The sequence below is a fragment of the Rhea pennata genome, chromosome 25 (assembly GCF_028389875.1).
Source record: "Rhea pennata isolate bPtePen1 chromosome 25, bPtePen1.pri, whole genome shotgun sequence".
Taxonomy (NCBI): Eukaryota; Metazoa; Chordata; class Aves; order Rheiformes; family Rheidae; genus Rhea; species Rhea pennata.
In genome coordinates, this window is record NC_084687.1 from 3,171,822 (window position 1) to 3,189,860 (window position 18,039).

Sequence of the window (18,039 nt, forward strand, 5' to 3'; positions counted from 1 at the left end):
GTCAAGCTCTGACCCAGGGGTAAAGGATGGTAAGTTCTTCCAGAGTTCATAAAAACAGGCAAGTAAAAGAGAGAGACCCCGTTACTACCAGGACAAAGTATTAGACTTGTTAAACACCAAAGAAGCTACGTTGAAGACCCTCAAGACATGAGTCAGGAGAAAACCAGGCTTTGCTACTTCTGCACTTCAGACTTCTGGCTTTATGGAGCCCACCGGTGTTGAGCTGACCCCTTTACGCCCCATCAGGTATCAGCATGTAGCTTCTGTCCCGTGTGCTGAAGCTGTTGGGTCCCATGGGTTGTGATGGACTGTCTGTTTCTTGATTGAGCAGAAGAAATGCCGCATTCCTCACGCACTTACCTAATGCCGGCTGGACGCGAGCTTGTCGGCTCAAGGGTGGGGCTTGGACCTCACACAGTTAATCTTGGTGCTTTGGATGTTGGCTCTAGAAAGAGCCACAGGGGCAGGTTGGAGAGTTGAGAAATTGTCCTGAACCCCTTCGGCCAACAGCTGCGCCTGACCTTGCTGAATGCACTGGCTGTTACTCCTGTTGCCCCAGCTGAATGTGTGTCACTGCCCCATGAGCGACGTGCCCTAGCTGTGACTCTTCCAGGTCTGCTTTTCCTCCCTGAGATCATCATGTGTCCCACATTCATGATTTGTTGCTGTCCTCAGAGGCCTAGGCAGGATGCTGTAGTGCTTGGGTCTAAACAGGCTCTCCCCGCTTTTGGAGCCTGCCGCTTCATCTCTGCTCACAGTTGCAGACAACAGTGCATGCACTGAGGTTTTCTCAGCCCTGCCTCATTCGTCATAAGCCAGGCCATGGTGAGCTGGCTGATAGGAGTTGGAGCCGGTGTTGTTGTTTTCTAGTTTCTCCAGGTCTCCAGAGATGCAGCAGAGCAGTTGAAATGTCTTGTGATGGAGGTAGGTTTGGACAGATGAGTTGAAGATAGCCCATTGAGACACTAGGATCAGACCCTACTTGCAGAAATTGATCCGCTACCGAGAGCATGATAGACCCTGGACCTTGCTGCCTACTGAAGAAGGAGGTAATCTGCAGAGGTAAGAGATTTGGGGGGCAGCAGGAAAGCTTTTGTGGCAAGAAAGGTTATCCAAGTTGTCTAAAGCAAAAGGAAACAATCACAGAGCAGGACCTGGGGAGAGGAGGAGGCAGAGCAGACAGTCTGTGATTAACTTGGCTCTGCTAGCCAGAGCTGCCCACCCGCTGATCCTTCTTAATAGCCTGGGATCCCCAAAGACAGTTCCTGGAGGAGAGCCGCAGCAGTTGCACAATCACAGATGGAGAAGAAGAGACTGCAGGCAGGAAGGTCTCTGCCAGACAGTCTCCAAGGTAGTCAGTGCAGTTTGCGATTCCGGAGATTTGATGTTGAGCCCTCCAGGTGTCCAGCTGGGGGTGGTGCACAACCAGTCCCTGCAAGGTTACTGCTCTGGTTATTCCAGCCAGAGCTGAAGGCAACTGCAGACCCTGTCTCCTTTGACTCTCCTTCCTGGGGCAATTTCAGCCCCATGTCCTGTTCACCCTCTCCCACCCACCCTGCTCCTCAGGGTATGGGGAAGGGACATAAACCCTCTGCTTAATTACCATCCTTTCCGTCAGGGTTGGGGGGAAATCTGGAGATGCTATTCCTCAGCTGCCTAATACCTTTCCCCCTGGTGTGACCAACGCACAGATCCAGGGGCTGGATATGGTGGGCTCTGACTCCCAGCTGGGTAGTTACAGTGCTGCAAACCATTCAGGCGTTGCATCTTGTCTCCTTTCTAGAGGTGGCTGCGTTCCAGCCACAGGGGAGGACCCTTGCGCACAACAGGGCTTTGTATTTATTTGCCAGTTGCTTAGGGATTATTATTATTATAGCTTAGGAGGAGCGAGGCAGGAGGTAGAAAAGAGACCCCATAACTGAGGGCTAAGGCAATGTCTTAGGTTTGGAGCAGCAGATCCTAGCAGAGGCTTGGATGGAAATGTCAGTCCAGGGATTACGATTCATGCGCGGACTCCGTCTCGGGGAATGGACCCTTGTGAGCTTATTGGCGTTAGAAGCGCTGCTGCTACTCCATCAAGGCTGATATGTGAGATGGGTGTGTTCCATGTGGCTCTGAAACTGCTCTAATAAAGAAATACGTTTCCTCCCCAATCTTCAAGCTGTTGGGTGTTCCTTGCTTTTGGGAGGTGCTTTAAATCTGACTGCCAGAGCTGTGGGCTGCTAAGAGCAGAAGCTGGCTGCAAGATGCTGAGCTCAGGTCTTTCTCCCATTTTCCTGTTGTTCGCAGTGCTGGAGCTAAGCTGGTCCCTGAGTGATGAAGAAAAGAAGATAATTGTGGATGGACACAATAAATACCGCTCCCAGGTCTCTCCTCCTGCTGTGGACATGCTGAAGATGGTAAGTGGCTTTTATTGCAGTGAAATGTCAGCGAGTGTCTGTCTAGTCCAAGTCTCTGTCTTAATGCTAGGAGGGATTGGGGTCATCTTTAGGGGAAGCAGAGGAATTCTTTTATAGGGCTACAACTAGATATCCACAGAGGGGGGCCCTAAATGGACTCCAGAGAGATGAGTTTCCTTTCACCCACAGAAGCGACTTTGATTTTTTTTTCTTTTCTTCAAAGTTCCTAGCTGTGATCTGAGTCCTCTGATGTATTAAAACAGCACAGCTTTCACTCACATCAGTGCCTACTGGAGCTTCTTATGATGGGACAAAAAGGGCAGGTGTTTGCAGTGAGACATTGCAGAGAGCAGGTACCCCACAGTGAAGTCACCGAGCTGGCAGGAGAATCACGCTCTGAACGCCGTGGGGAGCACAGCTCTGGTCCTCTGCGGGCACTTTATTTGCCTTTGCAGGTCAACGGACCTTTTATCTATAGGAGAGGATGTCAAACTAGACCCTGACCAGCAGGTCACTCTGTCGTTTTGGTTTTCCCTCATACTCCCAATCCCCATCGCTACTTGTACGCGGTTGCCTTGGTGGTGAGGGATCTCCCGTTTTGCTGGGGGAAACTGAGGCATGGGCCTAGCATCACTGTCACTGTGGTGGGAGCAAAAGCAAGCTCTCAAGCCAGTGCTGCTTTTTGTCTTATTTGGCCCCTAGATTTGATTAAAATGTGATTACCATGTTCATCTTGAACCTCACATGATTTTCCTCGCTGTTTGCAAGGTACTTGGAAGGGCACTACTGTTTATCATAGCTAGTCGGAGTGCTTCACTCTTTCGGTCGCAATGCGCTTCGAGGAGACTTCCCTGACTGGACCAGAACTTGCACAGAATGAACTAAATGTTTGTGGGTTGATTAGGAGGAGTTTGCCTGGCAAACAAAGCACGAAAGGCTTAGAGAGCAGAGAGAGTCTAACAGGTGATTTCAGAGTCAAAGGGAACAGCGCAAGGACCGTACGCAGCATGATTCCCATGGAAACCCCCCAAGGTAAGGCACGCAAAACTCGAAGAATAAGGGCTTTGGAGCCAACGTCTTAGTGGAAGCCTGAGGGACGCAATCTCTTATGTGTCTAAAACATGGGTCAGGCTCCTTAAGTCAGGGGCAATTCTGAACAAGCGAGCGCTGCCCTGGCTGCAGCTTTGTTTGCAGATTTTGCGCTTTCAGAGATGCTCTGCTCCGCAGGGCTGCTCTGTTTTAGTTTAGTAGGATCTGCTTAAATGTAAAGGACCCGCTGACAATCCAGAGTGGAAGTGGTTTTCTAAAGCACAACAAATGTTTAGCGTTGAACAGCCCCGACAGTTTCTTGGTAGAGCTTTTCCATGAAAGCGCTGTCCTTGCCTCCCTCCCTGGGACATTTGCTTGTTCTGTCTTTGCCTCTGCCTCCAAGTTCACCTGCTGCCATGGCACTGTGCCCGGCTGAGGTCACCTTGGGCTTCTGTTTGGGACACGGATCTGGTTGCTGTGGAAATTGGTTAGACGATGGGGGATACATACCCTAAAGCAACTTTTTTATTGAGGCAAATCCTGCAGATGCAAGTCTCCTGTTATGGAGCCCAGCTCGGTGCCAAAGGGAGTGGGCTGTGTGTTCCTTAAACAGGGTTTGCAGCCATCACTCTCAGCCTGGCCTGGGGTCATTGATTGGAGGTCACCTAGCTCCCTCTGCTCCTACCCAGAAATTTTGGTGTTTCCTGCCTGTTTCTTGCTGGTCTTTCAGTGCTGCTGCTGCTCTGCCTCAGCACCCCAGGGTCTTCCAGCCTCCCCTCAAGACCCAACAGTAAAGCGCCCTGTATCAGGGCCATGCTTTGTCCTCATCGAATCCAGCCCTGACTCAGACTGGGAAGGTCCCCCTTAGGGCCTGCTGCTTGCCTGGGCTGCCTTCCAGCCTTCTACAGAAGCAAAGCTGCTGTCTCCATCAAATGGCATGAGGACGGTCTGAACAGCTGCGTTGTAGGGTCCCCTGTTTGCCTCCCGGGTGAGAAAACTTCTCCCTCTCCTGCCTAGCAGTGTGGCTAGTGAGGGCCCACAGGCCAGGGGGCTCAGCTGGCAGAGGAGCTGCTGCAGCTCTGTGTGCTGGAGGGGTCTCTTGGCAGGCAGCCATCCAGCCGTGTCTCGGATCCAAGAGAACAGATGATGTTCCCAGGACCGTGCGTTCACTGGCTCTGTGCAGTTGCTAAGGGAGATGTGCCCCACTCTCCTCCTGTCCCCATCCCCACCCTGGTCAAAGAGGGAGGTCTCATTTCCATTCCTGGGTGACCCAGGGTGAGTTTTCTCTCTTCCTCCATTGGACTTCTTGTTTTCTTCACTTTGAGTCAAAGATACTCTGTCAAAGATGCTCTGAGACCCAGGGAGAGGGACTTGTGTGGCAAGGTTGTTAGATTCATGCTGCTGCACTGACCCTACTCTGATCCGTAGGTTGAGGTTTAGTTTGTGCTGGACTTGACCAAGGAGCTCCCTTCTCCTGAGGGCTTTTCAGAGGGTACTGAGAGAGACCCACATATTGGACTGGGATTTGAATTTTCCTCATGAATAGGAATCATGATGAGAGAGCCCAGGGGTCCTTGGTACCCATTCCTGCCACCCCACCATGGAGGGAAAGAGCAGACATGTCCTTGCGTATGTCAGAGAGCCCAAGACACTTAGGTCCTTCTCTGTATGCTGATGCTGAGCTCCTTTCAGAGCTGGGACACGGAGCTGGAGGCCTTTGCTCAAGCCTATGCAGAGAAGTGCATCTGGGACCACAACAAGGAGAGGGGCCGACGAGGAGAAAACCTCTTTGCTATGACCCCAACCCTGGACCTGGAATTTGCTGTGGAAGACTGGAACGGGGAGGAGAAATACTACAACTTAACAACCGCCACGTGCACCCCTGGGCAGATGTGTGGCCATTACACCCAGGTACAGGGCTACTGGGGGCAGAGGGCCAGAATTCTTGACAGGAAAGCTCTATAAGAGCCTGAGTTTTCCCAGAGCCTTTGCAAAAGGATGTGGGACCAGTGCTGGGCACCAGCACCAGCATAGGAATCACAGGAAACAAAGGAAACCTGGGCATGGTTCTAACTATGACCAACCTTTCAGATCGGACCTCTTTGAATAGTCTCTGCAGCCCTTTCTGGTTACTCAGCAGACCTTGATGCCAACTTCTCTTGGACAGAGACGAGGTCTGAGTATATCTTTCCAGCTCCAGTTTCTTTGCAGGGGTAGATGGGCATGGGGAGGAGCAATGATGTTGGTGATAAATGTGAGGACAGCTCTGTGGAGATTCTCATGACCAAAGTGGAGTTGATGATGCTCCATTTGGATGGATTATATGGTAGGAAAGCTGTGGCACCTGGATATGTGGGACTGTAGGCCTAGGTTGGAGAGGTTGGTATGTGGTCAGATAGGGGCAAGGAATGGGATCCTGAATGCTAGTGTGACACAGGGATGTGGGATCTGGGGCCCAAATGAAGAGACAAGGGGGACACTGGCGTGGTGACAGAGCAGCCTTGAAGGCCATGGAACAAGTTTCCAACAGGACCTCTACCTTCAACCAATCATCTAATAACATTCATCTTCGGTCCTTGCCTTAGGTGGTCTGGGCAAGCACACATCGTATTGGCTGTGGGGTGAAGTTTTGTGCAAAGATCGACGGTATTGAAACAGAGGACATGTACCTGCTTGTCTGCAACTATTATCCCCCGTAAGTTCCTCGTTTCACATTGCTTGGTGCATCTTGACTGGATTTCTTTACTGGAAATGTCCTTCCTTCAGTCTCTGAAGAACAACAGGAAAAGCCTTTGGCCTTGTTCAGAAATAATAGCAAACTCATTCCAAGAAAGGCCTTTGTTATTTTAGGTTGGTCACAAAGGAAGGAAGGGTTGTCTGGTGATCCTTGCCCATGATTGCAATTTCTGAGACCTGCTTCAACTCCTGGCACAGACCTAGGGAGGTAGCTCCCCCCTGGAGAGCTGCCCAAGGCTGATGCTGCAGTAACTAAGGGTAGAAAACAGCAGCTCCCTTCTCTGAATCTTGTTCCTCCCTGCCAGGAGCAGCTGTACCTTGGAGTGGGGTCAGAAGTGTGTTCGTACCAGGAGGATGTGCTATGCTGAAGTGACTGAGATGGGAGGACGGGTGGGTGCTCACTTGCTGCGTGAAGGTGAAGCCCTGAGACTAGCCTTGGCATGGCTTAGTAGGAGCTGATGGAAAGCAATCCTAGCAGCCAGCCACTGCAGGGGTTCCTGAGGGCGTTTAGTAGAAGGGAGACAAAATCACTGTCCCAAATGCCCATCAATTACCCTTTTCTAGTAGCAGTAAAAGATCTGGCTCACCTTCTGCTCAAGCTCATGAAGCTGTTTCCCTTGATTTCGGTGGACTTGGGCGTCAGGCCACTGAATAAATGGTATTAACAGTCGAGGTGCCTGTGGTGGGGGACCAAGACCTGTTTTTTACATTAACTTTGAGTTTCATCCTGGTGGGGATATTTCAGTCAAATCAAACACTGTCTGTGGGATGGGTGTTTCCTCTTCTCTCTCACACAACTTTCTTCTTTTTGTTGGCTTTTTCTGCTTCCAGGGGTAATATGAAAGGCCGAAAGCCGTACAAGGAAGGATCCTCGTGTTCCCAGTGCCCAGAGGGTACCTTGTGTGTCAACTCCTTGTGTGGTAAGTAAAGAGAAGTGGCACATGTTCCTAGACAGGCTATTGGGACTGATACCCCTGGGTTGGGTCCAAGCTCTGAACCATCCTGGAGCCATCAGAAAGCCTTGGGCTGGCAGTTCCAGGGATGTATGGACCATGAGACATCACATGTGATGGCAGCCCTGAGACAGGTCAGCTACCACAGGACAAGAAGGATTGAACAAGGACATTGTACCCCCCTAGCCAACATTTGTTGCCCCAGGACGATGCCTCATCCCTAAGGAACGGGGCTGTGGAGTTCTTGCAGCACATTGTGTGAGGGAGATGAGACATCTCTAGTTTGGGACCCCAGACTGGGGCACATCCCAGAGTGACCTGAGAGGGGTCAACTACTGCTTCCCCCTGCAGCAGATTTCTGTGGACCCCACTCAGTAGTGGGGGGATTCAGTTGAGCTCAGCTGACGCTAGTGCTAACCTGTGGCACTTCTCATCTCTTACCAGAACCCACTGTAGAAGAGACCACTACATCCTCTGTGACAACAAAGGCAAGCCCATCCACCACAGCCACGGCCAAGCCAAAACCCCCAACCACGCTACCCACCACAGCCACGGCCAAGCCAAAACCCACAACCACGCTACCACCCACAACCACGCTACCCACCACAGCCAAGCCGAAACCCACAACCACGCTATCCACCACAACCACAGCCAACCCAAAACCCACAACCACACTGCCCACAACCACGCTACCCACCACAACCACAGCCAAGCCAAAACCCACAACCACGCTACCCACCACAGCCAAGCCAAAGCCCACAACCACGCTTCCCACCACAACCATGCTTCCCACCACAACCACAGCCAAGCCAAAACCCACAACCACGCTACCCACCACAGCCAAGCCAAAGCCCACAACCACGCTTCCCACCACAACCACACTACCCACCACAACCACAGCCAAGCCAAAACCCACAACCATGCTACCCACCACAACCACACTACCCACCACAGCCAAGCCAAAACCCACAATCATACTACCCACCACAACCATGGCCAAGCCAAAACTCACAACCACGCTACCCACCACAACCACAGCCAAGCCAAAACCCACAACCACGCTACCCACCACAACCGTGGCCAAGCCAAAGCACACAACCACGCTACCCACCACAACCACAGCCAAGCCAAAGCCCACAACCACACTACCCACCACAACCACAGCCAAGCCAAAACCCACAACCACACTACCCACCACAACCGTGGCCAAGCCAAAGCACACAACCACACTACCCACCACAACCACAGCCAAGCCAAAGCCCACAACCACACTACCCACCACAACCGCGGCCAAGCCAAAGCCCACAACCACACTACCCACCACAACCACAGCCAAGCCAAAACCCACAACCACACTACCCACCACAACCATGGCCAAGCCAAAGCCCACAACCACACTACCCACCACAACCGTGGCCAAGCCAAAGCCCACAACCACACTACCCACCACAACCACGGCCAAGTCAAAACCCACAACCACGCTTCCCACCACAACCACGGCCAAGTCAAAACCCACAACCACGCTTCCCACCACAACCACGGCCAAGCCAACACCCACAACCACGCTTCTTACCACAACCACGGCCAAGCACAAACCTGCAACACTGGCACCTACTACAACCACATCATCAACCACAACTACATTAGCAACCTCAGCCAAGCCAAAACCCACAACCACACTACCAGTCAAGACAAAACCCACCATGCCAGCAGCTACCACAACAGCAGCCAAGCCCAAACCTACAACACCAGCACCCACCACAGCCAAGCCAAAGCTCACACAGCCAGTGCCTACCACAAGCATTACAGCCAAACCAACACCCACCACACCAACACCCACCACAACTACTTCTGTGGCCAAACCAAAACCCACTGCTACAACATCAGCAAAGCCAAAACTCACTACCACAACACCAGTACCTACCACAGTGATAACAACTCTGCAACAGAAACCTACCACAACTACAAAGCCAGCACTCACCAAAACAGAAGGACCTATTCCTACTGAGGCAGATGGGCTAACGCTGTCCTTTGAGCCCACGTTAGACTTGGATTATAAAATATCTCCAGACACAGAGGCAGACACTGGAGAGCCTGTTACCCCCTTAACAAGTGAGGCTCCTGCCTTATTAGAAACGGGCACAGCCTTCAGCCCAAAATCAGTCCCAGAAACAAATAAAGGTGTGAAAGACAGTGGAAGAGAGAAGCCAGTCTTCTCCTTTTCCAGTCCATCCCCATCTCTCAGGCAAATTATTCCAGAGATCAAGTTAGGTTTCAATAAAGCTGAGCTCATAACTCCCTCAAAGTCAGTGGTCTTCAGCCCTGAAGAGCCCACCTTCTTGCGTTTAACATCATCTTCCAAAGAAACAAAGGGGCAGAGCCCCGCTTTCCAGACCTCCCTCTCAGGTAAGGTTATTGTGGAATCTGTTCTGGCATGGACACGCAGATGTTAAATGATCCCCAAGCAGCATGGAGTGTGCTTGGGAGGAACCAGCATCAGACTGGTCCTGTGGATCCTCTTGAATGTGGCACCAACCTTTTACCTCACTCCTTCTCCTAACATTGAACGGGGCCATTTGGATCTGTCTCATTTGTGAAGCATGGGTATGTCTCCAGCCTGTGCCCCACTAACCCACTAGCTGTGTTGTGCCTTCTCAGGATCTGTGCACTGCTGCATTGCACCTTGGGCTGTCTTGGTGCACGTCACTGACGGACCTGCATGAATGGGAGTTTCTCTTTTGTCTAGCTCTTCCCCTCTAAGTACATTTTTTTCCCCTTCTGCCAGCAGATGCCCTGAACACTGAAGAAACGGAGACAAAATCAGATCAGACAAGCATGGAACAGCCTAGGGCTGGAGCCCCCAGCACCTCGTTTGGGCTTTCTCTCTTCCTTCTGCCCAGTGTCATCCTGGTCGGCCTTCTTCTTTGAATGGTCTTTCTCAACTGTCCCTGCACCAATTGTCAAGGCTTTCTTCAGCATTGGTCCAACAACCCTGGTAGGCTTGGGAGGCCCTACGGACAATTCAGGTTACCACAGTCTCTGCTGGGCCTTCTTCCACTGGCTAACCTGCTCCAGCCTCATTGTGCCAAGGGTGGCTGGCAGTCCCATAAGCACTAGGTTCCCTACCTGAGATCTGAGGGTAGGAAGGTGACTGCCATTATGCTGGTGGCCATGGACACTGACAGCTCACCTTTCTTCACAGCCAGCCTGGGTTTCCAGTCCATTTCCAAACTGGAAATGATAAGCAGTCTCATCTCCCTGTGTGGCTGGCAGGCCCTGCCTCACTGTTTCCACAGGAAAAGCAGAACACCTTGGAAACCTAAATGGAGATGAGATTTGGTTGTTGGTTTGGTGTTTTTCTATCAGGATGAGTTTCCAACAAAAATGCTCTCTCTCTCTTTTTTTTTTTTTTTTTTTTTTTTTCTCCTGATGTGCCTTTGTGTCTCAATTTTGGTAAAGTTTCACCCCTGCTTTCCTTGTCAAAAAAAAGGTGATGTGTTCTTTATTCCACAGGAGAGGAAAAAAAAGACTATTTACTTTTTGTTTCTGATACAGCCGTGGCCAGTACTATAAAGATGTACTCCTTTCTCCTCCTCGCACCTCTGCAGTACTTGCCTCCTACCTCGCTTCTGTCTGCTGTATGTATCCATTCCACAATTAGTCCATTGCTGTGACTTTATTTTACGCACGTGCATGCATCTGTGTGCATGCACAGAAGAAAGCTTGTCAGTACTAGAAAGGAGCTACTAGCTCCTTCATAAAGCGTTTTTCTGCATGACTTCCCTCTTTGTGTAACTTAAGCATATGATGTATTTGAAGTTAGATACGGATCCTGGTTGACATATATTTCACATGTGGTGGAACCTGGTCCAGGAGAAGAAAACTGATCACGTGCCTTTTGTGCAGTTGGAGCTTGAGAGATCCCAAGTGAATGATGTTAGAGCTAACAACGGTTCCAGGACTAGTTGCAGGACAGCTTTTGCTCTCTGGGACACTCGTGTCTTGTCCCCTCATGTCTCTGCTCTATTCATCTTAAGATTTCCAGAAGGGTGTGTGAAATGTGACAAGTTTTGCAGAAGGGACTAGGAGAAACAGTCCTTCCTCTGACTGTTGCATCCTTTGGTTTCTTAATGACGAGGTGGAAAATGACCTGAAATCCAATATTCTTGTCCTCCCTCAGGGTGCTGTTTTCTGTGCATCCCCCAGGGCACTCACTGAATAAATCCTGTTGTGAAAGCCATGCTGTGGGGCGTGCAGTGTCTCACTGTGGCATCCAGAGGCTGGGGATTTGCTTACAGTGTCTGAAAGAAGCTCTTGGTTGTGTGCTCATGGTAGACTTGCTTGAAGTCACGGTTTCTGGGGATAGCTGATGGTTTGCTTTGGCTTTCCAAATGCATCTGGGTGCCAAAGTCCCAGAGGAGTCATGGATTCTGCAAAGTTGCAACTGTATGTTTGTAAGACTGCCTAAAAGCACCAGGAAGAGATTTAGCATGACGTGGGGAATATTCCCCCAGCTCCCAGCTGAGTGCAGAGCAAAAATGCCATCAGGAATTTTGGGGCAAGGAAAGCAAGAAGAAGAGAGCTCTGAGTGAAAAGGATTGAAACTAGGGCTGGAGCTCTTCGGGTTCCCTGTTCAGGGAGGCCCAGCAGCCCGCCTCATCCTGAACGCACGCACTCACACACACATTTTCATCTTTGCAGCAAAAGAAAGAAGTTAAATGCAAGTGTCCTTCCTTCCCCTCCCCTAGGCACCGTGTTTAGGCAGCATTTTTGCTGCAAAACTTCACCCAGTGACAACCAGCATGCAAGGAAACAGCCTGGTGAGGAGTAAACCCATAGCATGGGAGGGGGGAAGCACCAGCAGTGCTGAGATTAGATCTTTGCTTTTGCCTCTCCCCATACATGCGCCCCTGCTTTGCCTGATAAGGCTGCCTTGAGGCTTTGTATTTCCCTTCTCCCTTTAATCTTGCTGTAGGAGACCAGCGGCACCAGCTCTCTTACAGGAAGCCAGCTGCCTGCGGGGTTTTTTTAGGTCATGGTCACTGCTAGCCCTTCTAAATGGTGGCCGGCAGATGGCGGTGGGAGAGACACTGCAGAAAACTGGGCAGCTTTGAACTCGCTACACAACCCTACAGAGAGCTTAGTGCTTTATTTAATCAGAAGCATCAGCTGTATTTAAGAATCAGATTAAAAATAACCTCCTGCCCAGGTGCTGTGGTTGCTACATGGTCTCCTTGCAGGCTGAGCTCCTGGAAGCTGTTGCTGAGCTGCGTTCAGTGAAAAAAAAATCAGCCTTGGGCTAGTGACAGATGATGAAAATACAGCCGGAGATGTTACCGTTTGCTTGTTGTAATAGGCCACAGTCTTGCTAGGGGTAAAGCTGGGCGAGCACTTCAAGACTGTGATCATTACTCTGTATGGGCAAAGGAGAGGGCCATAGCGTTAACTCCCTACAAATGGCTAAAGGAGCAGAAAAAGCATTTCTCCTCCAAGCAAAATCAGGACATTTGGGCAACGCTTGATGCTTTGCAAAGCCGGACACCCCCCCGCTTCCCTCCTTGCAAGAGCCCTCCCCAAGCAGGGAGCAGCAGCATTAGCACAAGCCTATCGAGATAATTGTAAGCCTTGCACGTTTTAGCATGGTTTGGGTGCTCCTGATCCTAGCAAGAACGGATGAGTTTCATTTTTCTGAGGGCTTCAACTTCTAGAGTCAGGCAGTTGTGCAAGGACCTATTTATATAAGTTCCTTATTACAGAAAATTAGAAACCAGAAGGCAAACTGCCTTTCCTGTTCCCTCCCTCTCAGCATCCCCAGGACAGAGGTGCAGAGAGTCCCCAAGATAAGGGGGGTTTGGGTCGGTTTGTTTTAATTCCAAATCATGGGTTTTTAGGAAAGGTGACTGCTCCACAGCGGCACAGGTTGTGGCACGCAGGGAAGGCCACAAAACACTCAGGGGAGATATTTGCAGCATTTCCAGACTCAGGTTTTTACCACTTATTTCTGGGACTGGTCTAAGGTGGGTATGAAGGATGCTCTGGCATCGTGGCACGCTGGAGAGCAAAAGCCACAGGTCTGAGGAGAGGAAAACAAAGTGAGACATGGGCAAAGATGCTGCTTTGGAGCTGCTGGTCGCTGGGGCAGCCCCACAGCCATGCGCACAGCCGGAGGAGGCAGCGGTGGTGTTGCAGGCGGTGAGTCGGCGAAGAGGACCCACGCCAGAAAGGCACATGTGGAAAGGGCCAGGACTGGCTCTGTCTGGAGACAAGGAGCCAGCTCCATCACAGGGAGCCCTGAGGTTTATCCATGCCCGGAGTTATCTGAGATCAGCCCCATCCCCGGGGAGGTCGAAGGAGATGGGATGAGGCTGGGGCCACTCTTGGGAGCGGCAAGGCGGGGTGCCCCATGTGGCAGGGAGCAGGGAGCTCTCGGCACAGCCAGAGGCCTCGGGCACAGTGCAGAGCATTTCTGGGACTATCGTCCCTCCCACCATCCTCTTCCCTCCTGCCATGGCCCCTGGGCTCACTGACACGGCCACCTTGGCACACCTCGGCATTTCGCCGCCAGCCGCGGTTAAAACCACGGTGTTGCGATTTCTGCCTGCTGCCCCGGGACCCGTTTTGCAGAGGGGCGATGGACTCGCTCGACTCAAGGAGGTCGCTCGGCTCCAGGAGCTCCCACGAAGACGGTGAGTCCGCAGGGCGAGGGGCTGGGTGGCGAGCCATCCTGGCCGGCTCCTTGTGGTGGGGATTCACAAGATGGGACAGGCCTGACGCCGGTACGTTCGGCCAGCTGGGAAGTACTCATCCTCCTGCCCGGACACAAGCGGACATGTGGGTCTCGCTCCGCGGGGAAGGAGTGCTGGTGACAGGGGCTGCATTGTGCCCTCGGTGGTCTCAGCTGCTTGGCCAACCTAGTCTGCCACCCCCCCCGCATCCAGGCTGTGCCTTGCTCCGAAGTCCTCCTTCCCCTCCGTGCTCCAGGTCACGTGGAGCAGTTGGTACACGACGCACAGAGTCAGGAACTCCAGCCACCACTCTAATGGTCCCAACTCACCAGCCACGCTCACAGCAAGGCAGTGAAAAGGCACTGTTGAGAGAAGCCAAAATAACTTTGTTTTCACAAGAGTGTGTCACCAGTAATGTTTTATTCATGGCTTCCAGCTCACACAGTTTCACCAACGAAGAATCCCTGCATTAACATCAAGGCAATGGAAAGGGGAAGAGTGCACCCTGAACTGACTTCATTTGTGACACCCAAAATTAAGCCTTTTCCAGGAGATACCTCTCAAATATGAAAATGTGCTGCCCTGCTCACAGGTTTGTGCTGCTGTTTTGCAACTTCCAAGCAATTTTGGGGTAGAAAGCTTGCACGCCTTAGCAAGCAGCTGGAGGATAGTAATGCGAATAAGAGGACCAAGCTGCAGTTTTGTGCAGCAACGCACTAGGACTGCTGAACAGCCAGATTTATGGTGAGAGGACAGCATTCCTGTGCTGCTAGATACTGCAGGACACCCACCCACCAGCTGCTGCCCAGCCTGAGGAAGTCACGTCCCAGCCTCGTTGCAGCTACATCTCATCCCAAGAAGCAGAGGAGCCTCAAACTGCTTCACTTCCGTAAGTCCCATGACCCAAGCAGGCAGGTCTGTGTCTCCTCATGCATTCCTCAGGCTGAAACTGGAGGGCTCCAATTTCTTTTTCCAGCTCTCTTCTCCCCACTTCATCTGTGCCTGTGTCCTCTGCTTGCCCTTGGTCTCTGATGTCTCAGATCTCACACATTTTCCTGACAGTGAGATGGCAATGATAATGGCCTAAGATGTCCTTCTCTCTTGAAGAGCTGGCACAGCCCTGATCAGGTTACAGACCCACTCATGATCTTGATCCTATTTGTGCTGGAATACAGCAGATGGATGGTTCCATCTGCTTCTAAGAAAGGGAAGAAATGACTATTCCCTATCCCTTGTCAAGTAGCAGAGCTCTAAAGCACGCTGCCTTTTCAAATGTCTGTTGTCAGATGTCAGGGTTCTTGAGCTGGGAGGGCCCAGAAGGATTAGGACTCATTCCCTTTGGCTCATACCTTTTCCTTAGCTGTCTCTCCTCTAGGACAGGGCTTCAGTCTGAATTGGTGGCTCTGTCACACATAAATGCACAGGAGCCCTAATCTCCTAGCTAGGGTTTGCATGTGAACTAGGTTGACATGGGTTATCAAACCAGAAAGAACCACCCTGTAACTCCATGCCCTTGGAGAGCTGGGAACTAGTCCAAAACCAGGATGCCCTTACTGAACAAGGAGCCAGCCAGCCAAATCAGAAAAACTCCCAGGGCTTTGATTTCACAGGTTAAGCTTGCTCTTGGATCTAGTTCTTGACCCACACATCAGAACTGAGTGCAAAAAACTTAAATACCAAGCTCAGATCTATCCTCTTTGTACCAAAATTTCCACTCCCCTCCTGACTCAGGAGGATAGACCAGAAAAGAACAGCACATCTAAACCTTTCCCAAGTCAATTGCATCTTCTGGAAAAAAAAGGATAGGATTGAACACCTGGAGCTGATGCACCAACTCATTTCACTGTTTATCTTGCACTCATTAAGGAGAAGAAGTAGGTTTTCTTTAGATAGATGGTTCCCTTTTCATATGACTGAGGCATGGAGCAATTCCTGGAATAACGCAATCCTAGATACTATGAGAAGACCCATTGAGCTCAATAACTCCATGCTGTAGTTTGGGATTCTCTTCACAAAGAAGTGATGTCTCAGAAGGTCTGTGAGCCAGTTCCCATATGGTTTTGCTGCTCTTTAAGGAAGGCAATAGACTGTATAGTTATCTCCTGAAATGGGATAAAATCCCTCCCACCAAACTATACAACCTACTACCTCACCTCCACAGAGCAGTACAGAGGTCTCATGTGATTCACAGCTGTATCACTAGCCTTGAATAAGGACAGGATTACTTGCACCACCTGCCTCCATGCTTCTTGAAGTAGATGATGAGAACCGATGACCTGACTGTCTCCTTAGGAAAGACAGTAGATTGTATAGTTAGCTCAAAGGGAGGATAGGACTCCACAACTATTCAATCTACTACCTCAGCCTCAAGGACAGCTTGGGATCATGGCAGGCTAAGCCAAGATGATTCTTATCCAGGAGTCAGCTGCTCTGAAGATCCTGTGAAGAGAAACGCACAAAGAATTCATCAGATTTCATGATGTTAGGGGAAGCGAGTCCCCTACCCAACTGCCCTGGACCCTTCTTTCCTTCTTTAAACTTCCTTCAGTCCACTTAGACTACAATTTATCTTTGGCAATCACATTAGCTGCAAATTTTATGCAACCAAGGGCTTATGAAAGTATCAGTGCTCCCCTTCGAACCCAGAGCCATACATGCAGATAGTGTGGCCCTCCTGGAACTGTAGTAGCACCAAGGAACACACAGCCAGGCTGACCTCACCTCTTGAATACACAGCGTATCTAGAACAAACCTGCCAGACCAGATAAGAGAATCCATCAATTTAGCTGCTATGCACTCCAGGGAATTGAACAGATTAGAAATAACCGAGTACAAGGAAGCTTTTAGGCTGCAAATGTAATGGTATTGAGTACATCAAGGCAGATCTCATTTCCTAAACAAATGAGTGCAACATGCAGGCTTGGTGTCCCTTTAATGTTATAGTACAGCCAGGCAATATTAACACGGATACAAGACAGATTGGCTCCCCCCTAGCCCTTGGCTCACCTTCTGAGATTTTTTTTTCGTTCTCTGTACACCCAAATACAGATGCAAGGTATTAAGTTTGTAGTTTAAAAGAAATGTGTGAGGTTTTCTTGCAACGTGAAAGAATTCCCCTTGAAGATTAAAGAAGGCCATAACAAAAGACAGCCACTAGTAGCACATTAAATGGGCTGCATGTGCCGCACAGCAGAAACCCAATGGAGGACTTCCCATGAGACCTCAGCTCCCTGAAGCAGGACAGGTCCTCAGCCGTCCTGAACATCTGCTGAATGTTGTGGTGGGAGATGCAGAGGACAAGGCAGAAGCCCCAAAAGAGAGAGAGGCTGCATAATGCTTTATGCTTCCACAGCTAACAAGGAATAACATAAAGGAGTGAGACTCCCAGATGTCTGGTCAGCTATTTTAGTTGATATCCTTAAGGTGAGAGTTTAGGATGGTCATAGGTAGAAGGATATCTCTGCAGATAGGCTTGAAAATGCCCTTATTCCTTTGCAGAGCAGTCCGGATGTCCTCACTGGCATTCAACACAGTCCAGGTAATTCTCTTTAATTTCCTTTGACAAACTGAGTCTTCACAAGAGATGGCCTACTGTGTCAAGCCATCTGGCCCAGGTTTCTTGCAGTGTGACAGGATATAAACAATGTCAGAAGATCAGTCTCTTGCAGACCTGACTCCTACAGCATTATAAGTATCCAGCCCATCCACAGTGTTAAGTACCTTGAACCAAACGGCCTTCTGATGGGAAATATTCTTCCCATTTTATTGGCGTAGTAAGTGATGCACAGAGGTTAAGCATCCTTCCTTAGCACATGCAACATCAGCCAGAGCTTCACTGAGATTATGCTCAGAATGAAATGGTACAACCAGTCTGTCACAGGCCCTTCTGTTCCCTCAAAGCCAGAGATACGAGTTTAGACTACAGCGTTTCAGCCTTCATATGATTAAGCTAGTGCCACAAGCATGAACCAGAAGGGATCGTGGTGGCAAGAAAGACAGTGGTTGCTGCAATGGAAGAGGACAGTGAGGTGAGTTGTCTGCATGTTCCCACCATGTGAAACACACAACAGCGGACAGTAATCTTCTCCCAAGAGGCTATTGACGACTGACCTGGAGGAATACTTCTTTACTGATTCCAAGTCCGCTGGTTTGTATTATTTTAGGTATATAAGCAAGCTATATGAGGCCAGTATCTAA

At 50.3% G+C, this 18,039-nt stretch overlaps 1 protein-coding gene across 3 annotated transcripts; it reads left to right on the forward strand.

Annotated features, from left to right (window-relative positions):
• The first annotated feature begins 988 nt into the window (after positions 1 to 988).
• On the forward strand, positions 989 to 11,357 carry PI16 (peptidase inhibitor 16). Of its 3 annotated transcripts, none has more exons than XM_062595236.1 (7): positions 989 to 1,062; positions 2,290 to 2,399; positions 5,121 to 5,339; positions 6,014 to 6,123; positions 6,996 to 7,084; positions 7,562 to 9,523; positions 9,903 to 11,357. In XM_062595236.1, exons 1-7 carry the CDS (start codon positions 1,011 to 1,013, stop codon positions 10,043 to 10,045), a joined length of 2,685 nt encoding a protein of 894 aa, XP_062451220.1. In that variant the 5' UTR covers positions 989 to 1,010; the 3' UTR covers positions 10,046 to 11,357. The 3 variants fall into 3 exon arrangements, with proteins under 3 accessions (XP_062451220.1, XP_062451221.1, XP_062451222.1); XM_062595237.1 differs by having other exon boundaries at positions 9,906 to 11,357; XM_062595238.1 differs by lacking the exon at positions 989 to 1,062 and adding an exon at positions 3,168 to 3,431 and having other exon boundaries at positions 2,321 to 2,399.
• The last annotated feature ends 6,682 nt before the right edge of the window (positions 11,358 to 18,039 follow it).